Raw genomic sequence first — 6,346 nt, 5'->3', positions numbered from 1 at the left:
AAAAATTGGGACTAAAAAAGTATTTTAACCTATAATTAACTCTTAAATGCCATACCTACACCTTGTATTTATAATTTTCTGAATGGACTTTTCCTTTTGGGAAGGCCTAATTGTAGGCTCATAAACACCTAATCTCGATTTATATATGCATATGCTGTCCTATAATTGATTTGGGTTTAGGCTTTATTCTTTGCATTAGGACTTGATTCCGGATTATTCAGGATGTGCCGATCGGTTCGGTATGATCCCGATGGGTCATGTATAGTACAATAAAGTTGCATTAAACTAAACCTATTGCGGAAAACATTGACGAATGAGTTGTAACAACTACTTTATTTGTGTTAACTAGACGTAATTAACAATAAGCAAAAGAAACAAAATGAAGAAATCATTTAACACACAACATGCTAAGTAGTCTACATGGTTTCTTACATGTAAAGAGTCTTTTGTAGAATGTAACTCCGCAGTTTAACCTACAAATTAACCTAATAATAAACCAAGACAAACATAAGGTGAATCTAACTGGCAGCACTACAATGTGTGGTGGATAGAAAGTGTTGTTGCTTAAGGCCACATGGTAGTGATAGAGCTGACAGCATTATCACTATTGAAATCTGTGCAAGGTATGTCCAAGTTTCCAAGCTCAAGAGGTGAGTTATGTGTGATTCCAGCACCATATGAAGCACCATCGTTCCCATGCACAGTGATGGTTGGTGAGACATGTGCCATGCGACGCAGATTATTCATATTGCTGTTCAGAGGTGAAGGAGTGCTCAATTCACTCAGGTTTGGAAGAATCTGGTTGTTGAATGGGGGAATTGTACCCCTTCTCACCATGTCCTCAGCTAACTTTACCTAAATCAACAAAGAAGTTGAGTTAACATATGTATGTATATATGTGCCTGTGTGAATTTGTGTATTATGTGTAATTTTGTTTAAATAATTCAACTTCAAATTTTATATTGATTAGATAGACATCCAGAAAATTTGTTTCGAAAATCTTATTTCAAAAAGCTTGTTTCAAAATGTATTTTAATTCTATTATAAAAATATATTTTGCATCACGGAGTTAGCGTAAAAACATTTGCTGATCCTACTTTTTAAAATTTAAGGAGTGTAAAATATAATATTTTAAAATAAATGAGATTTGTTGTACCTTAGCTCTTAAAGCTTCGACATCTGATTTTAGCACTCGATTATTGGTATCAGCATCACGGAATTGTTGGCTTGCATCCCTTAGCTGCTTGAATAGGTGTGAATTTTCCTGCCTCAGCCGTTCAACCTGACAATAAGGTAACACAATTGTTTAGCATTTCTCTGTAGAGTAATAAAAAAGAGATAGAAAAAAGGAAGAAGAATGGGAGTGAACAAATATGAATTATGTGATAAAAAAAAAAGTAAAACTAGAAAAAGCAGAAAAAGTGAGAAGAGTGTCGTTTGATAAATTACTTGCCACTCCAGGTCAGCCAAATGGGCTTGTTTTCTTCTTCTGGATCTCCTTGCAGACTCTCTATTAGAATCCTTCCTGTGCAATTCATATTACAATTGTAAAGTTAAAGCGTATTATAAATTTGTTTTATTCCGGTTCATTGACATCGATCATTTAACAATTCTTATAAGATTAAAATAGTTTACCAAAAAATAGTTTTTATATTTTTAGAAAAAAAAAGTAAATAATAATAAAGGGTAGGGTCAAATCACAGTGAAGAGAAATGTTGTGTTAACGCATGTCCAAAAAAAAAATGTGTATGGAAGTTATATGAACCTTCTAAGACGCTTGGTGTCAACAGCGTTTGTGCTTTGTTCACAGAGACCTGCTTCATCGTCTTCATCTGATGGGTCACGTGAGGAACCACTTGTTGTGGTGGCCCCTTTCACTTCGTTATCTCTTCCATTTGGTTTGTTAGCAGACACTGGGCTCCCAACTGCATCATGCATCCCAAATAATTATTTCAATCGAAAATCTTCAACTATAAATATACATATACATATATAAACACATAGCTTAATTAATTAACGGTACCGCAAATGGATGACTGAGAATCAATAGTTGCAGAGATGGTGGATTGGATGGGAGTGAGGTTTTGGGAATGGAGGAGTGTTCCATCTGTTACTCCACCGCAGCTTGAAAATGCAGTTACTGCATCCTGCAAAAGGTACAAACCAAAACACATCAAAGATTAGAAGAAACAAAACTCTTCACCTCCACTACCCAAAAACCCTTTTCAAACCACCCATTTTTATAGTGGCCAAAGCAGAGATTCTTTGGTACAACCTACATCTAACTTGTTTTAGTACCCTATTTTACTTTTTTAATATCACATTCTATTCTAGTATTTTCTTTTATGTGATTTTTCTCTTTAAATTTACCTCTATATACCTCTCAAATAAAGTTTAGTAATTTTTAAAATAACACTATATTGTAATTAAAATTATTTATTATAAACTTAAAATATAATTGTGATAGAAACATTGAAGTGTACAATAAATAATATCTCTAATGCGTAATTGTAATAAAAATATTATTTTAATGAATTCAAAATCGGCGTATTTACATCGTTTATAGGAAAAAAAAAAGAAGAAAACTTCAATGCGCTCTTCTTTAGATTTAATTAGAGGAATTATTCTGATATATCCAAAACAGTTTTATATGAATGAATTAAGAGTGAAATACTTTATAAAAGGTTTAATAAGTAAGATGATATTCATTTTCGTTGAGATGTGTCAGTTTGATACCCACCTTAAGAAAGGTGTCAATCGAGTCTTAATTTTTGAAAGAGTGTCTCAATTAAATCATTTTCAGACAAATTATTAACACCGTTAATTTTATTCAAGACGTTTACTACGGAAATTTAATATAAGTATCAACACTTAATTTTTAAGTGATTTTAAATATCAATACTGTTAACGACGTTAATAATTTTTTTTTCTGAAAGAGACCTTATTAAGACAACTTTTCAAAAGTTGAGACTCAATTGACAGATCTTTAAACCAGGTACCAAACTGACACATCAAAACAAAAATAGATATCATCTAACTAATTAAACCTTTATAAAACTATTCTGTCTTGATTGGAAGGTTGAAAGAAAGTTATGAAATAAATACCAAACCGTCAAATATAAAGAATATACCTAATTGATTCTAACGTTATCTTACCATATTCGAAGTAAAATATTAATTTAATGGCAGGATAATGATTGAATCGTTAAACTCTAATGATTTACAGTATATATTAACGCATATTTACTAATAATATTTTTTTTACTAGCGTGCTGTTTTCTATTTAGGGTAAAGTTATATATATATATATATATATATATATATATATATATATATATATATTATTAGTTTTAATTGTAAAATAAACATTTATTCAATATAATATTAATAATAGTTTGGAAATGAAAGTATAAATTATGATACCATGTGTTTTGCCCAGTCCACTCCACGCCGTTAACAGCGACCATCATATCCCCGCCGTCGTGACGAGCGTCTTGCCGCTTTCCGCAGCCGATGGGAACTTGGTCGCCGGCGAGGAGAGGCGGATGTCGAAGAACCTGATGGTTAGGACACGACGTTCATGAGGTGAAGAGTTTCGACTTGGAGATGCTACTCAGCAATTTATATATTTATTTTTTATTTTATCTTTTTTATCGTAGTTTGAGAAAAAAGTTTAATGAATTAGAAAAAAAAAGTCAGAATTTTAAAGACCTAATCATGTAGTAAACATTTCAGCTTAGACGGCTTCCTTCTAATCACCACCGTGTTATCTTTGACGTAACATTCTAGTTAACTAGATTTTCACCTAAGTTTCATATTAAATATATGAATAAAAAAATATTTAAAAAATATAAAAATTAAGAGTTACAATATAATAAGTATATAAAAAACTTAGTTTATAAGTAATTTTAAATAAAAATATTTAAAACAGAGTTGCTAACAATAAGTAACATGCATCTATGTACATAAATACCACATATTTATAAATAAGTAACAACTGAATAATTAAAACTTTCATAATGATTCTTGCATAGATTCATTTAAAATATCTAATTATTTATCCATTATGAATTTATTTTTATTGACATCCTTAGATCATTCGCGATGTCTGCACTTTAAAGTAATGAAATAATTGTTAATATGACCATTAATGGGTACTATGTTCGCCAAATGAAATATATACCGATAACAAGTTTTTTTAATTATGATTCCTGTAATTACTTTCTAGGTAATAATAATTAAAGAGTGTTAAAGTAAAATATATCAATAACATTAAATATTTTTATGCAAACTTTTAAATTTGACTCCTTTTAATCACCATCAGAATTTGATTTCGTGGAAGTTAAATCATCGTAGTTTTCGTGCCAACTTATTCAATTCTGAAAAAAAGAAAACAATAATTTTACTACTTTTATTTCTAATATTTGTCCAATACCTTGCCTTTTAAAAATATAATACATAAATTAGAAAAACAATATATAATCCATGTTTTTCATCCATGTCAAAATTAATTTGAACTTTTAATTCCTAACGGTGATCTCCTATATAATTATGTCTCATTATTAATAAGTGTGTAAAATATTTAAAATAAAAAATATAACTATAATGACTTGAGACAAATAAAGATATAGCACTTCTATAAAGTGGATAGTTTATTGGATGAATTTTGTCATAAAGGGTCAAAAATAGAAAAAGAAAGAGAAATGTAGACCCAACCAAACCCTGAACTGAAGTATGCCTTCCCACGAGTTCTGATTATGGAGAAAAGCTACTAATAAAGAAGCAGCATGTTTTCTTCACAAAAAAAATTCATGCTGACGTGGCCTTCACTTTTTCTATTTGCTTTTACTTCAACTGGTGTCTATAAATAATCTTTTCTCCTTGATATGTTTTTTGTACACAAACTAATAGATTTCATTCTTCCAACACATCTCTCTTCCCACAAAAATTAAACATTGTGTTTTTCAATTATTTGAACAAAGCAAAGTTAGATGCAAATTTTATATATATATATTGGCGATGCGTAAAAGCTTCATATTTAATTACCAAAATGTTAATTTAACTGGATTTAAATCTTCTCATGCGATTAATATCTAGATAAATAATTGATTCTACCAAAATTAATTTAAGTTTTCCGTTTCACTTAAAATTAGTTGATACTTCGTATGAATAATATAACTATTATTCGTTAATTACATCTCAATAATCAACACGAAAAAAAAAGTTAAACTAAAAGTCAAGATATGTTAAAGGCCAAAATATTAAAATAAAAATTTCTTATCACCTATAAATATAGTAGGTTTTGTCCAATAATTATTGTTCTACTTTAATTTATAGAAGCGAAAAATTTTCCACCAGCAAAAAAAGAAAAAATATTTTGTTTTTATTACTTATAGAAGCTATGTTAGTCTTATAAACTAAACGATGCAAAGAAGTGCTTAGCGAAAAAGATAACGCGGAGCGTAGAAAAGGTTAGAATAGAATAGAATAGAAGGTGAGAGAAGAAGAGTGAGTTTGTGAGTGTTGCGTTTGAGAAAGAGTGATAAGAGAGCACTAACCAGATTTTCGAAAGCGTCGTTGAGGTGACCAGAAGCGCCGGTGAAGGGGTCGAGCTTGCAGGGTTTGACGTCGTCGTTTATGTCGTGATCGAACATAAAGGAGATCCATTTGAATTCGTCGAAGGTAGCCGCCATAACGCCGCCGCCGCCGCCGCCGCCCAACTTGGTCTCCATTTCGCCGGAAAATTAAAAGGAAACGAAAGAGTAGAGAGAGAGAAAAGGGGACAAGAGAAGCTGTTTGATGGGTATATATAGAAAGTTCCCAAGCATGTGGCAACTCCAAATAACAATAAAAACTAAGTTAATCCTATGTATTCTTACTAAAATATTATAATATGGTTTTTTAATACAAATTAAATAATTTATTACGCACTATAATTTGTGATCGGAAAACTGATTTAAATTTTTCTATGTAATACTTTATTGAATTTGATACAGTTTTGTCCAATTATACATATATAAAATTTATTAAAATTATATTTAAATTCCATTGACTTCCGGTATAAAACGGTCTTTTGCATCTTATTGATAATATATATTTTGAAATTATATTAAAGTCAATAAACTTGTCACGATGATTTGTTATTGAATTAAAAAACTTTTTAAACGGTTAATATACCTATTATTTATTATATATGTTTTACTCGTTAATGTAAATAATTTTAATTTTTACAGCCTATTCTATATAATTTAAAAGTAATTTCAGTAAAAATAGTCTTCAATCAAGCTAAAGTTTTTTGTATTATTAACTGATAAAAAAATCTTAGGTAAAAAGAAACTTACATACA

At 29.8% G+C, this 6,346-nt stretch overlaps 1 protein-coding gene across 2 annotated transcripts; it reads right to left on the bottom strand.

Moving 5' to 3' along the window:
* Positions 1–370: 370 nt before the first annotated feature.
* On the bottom strand, positions 371–5,789 carry LOC114193328 (basic leucine zipper 9-like). Of its 2 annotated transcripts, XM_028083073.1 has the most exons (7): positions 5,559–5,623; positions 3,424–3,557; positions 2,024–2,147; positions 1,766–1,925; positions 1,450–1,525; positions 1,157–1,282; positions 371–855 (listed from the first exon to the last, which is right to left on the bottom strand). In XM_028083073.1, exons 2-7 carry the CDS (start codon positions 3,424–3,426, stop codon positions 565–567), a joined length of 780 nt encoding a protein of 259 aa, XP_027938874.1. In that variant the 5' UTR covers positions 3,427–3,557; positions 5,559–5,623; the 3' UTR covers positions 371–564. The 2 variants fall into 2 exon arrangements, with proteins under 2 accessions (XP_027938874.1, XP_027938873.1); XM_028083072.1 differs by lacking the exon at positions 3,424–3,557 and having other exon boundaries at positions 5,559–5,789.
* Between the last annotated feature and the right edge of the window lie 557 nt (positions 5,790–6,346).

Source organism: Vigna unguiculata, chromosome 8, assembly GCF_004118075.2.
Source record: "Vigna unguiculata cultivar IT97K-499-35 chromosome 8, ASM411807v1, whole genome shotgun sequence".
Taxonomy (NCBI): domain Eukaryota; kingdom Viridiplantae; phylum Streptophyta; class Magnoliopsida; order Fabales; family Fabaceae; genus Vigna; species Vigna unguiculata.
Note: the sequence above shows the minus strand (reverse complement) of the source record. Positions and strands in the feature narration are given on the sequence as shown.

Bases quoted from the DNA above. Each gene is read 5' to 3' on its own strand.
- LOC114193328 (XM_028083072.1), bottom strand. From the start codon at position 5,732: ATGGAGACCAAGTTGGGCGGCGGCGGCGGCGGCGGCGTTATGGCGGCT. The intron at 2,148-5,558 runs GTTAGTGCTCTC...TACCTTTTGCAG, and splicing joins ACGACGCTTTCGAAAATCTG to GATGCAGTAACTGCATTTTC. The intron at 1,926-2,023 runs GTACCGTTAATT...TGCATGATGCAG, and splicing joins TTCTCAGTCATCCATTTGCG to TTGGGAGCCCAGTGTCTGCT.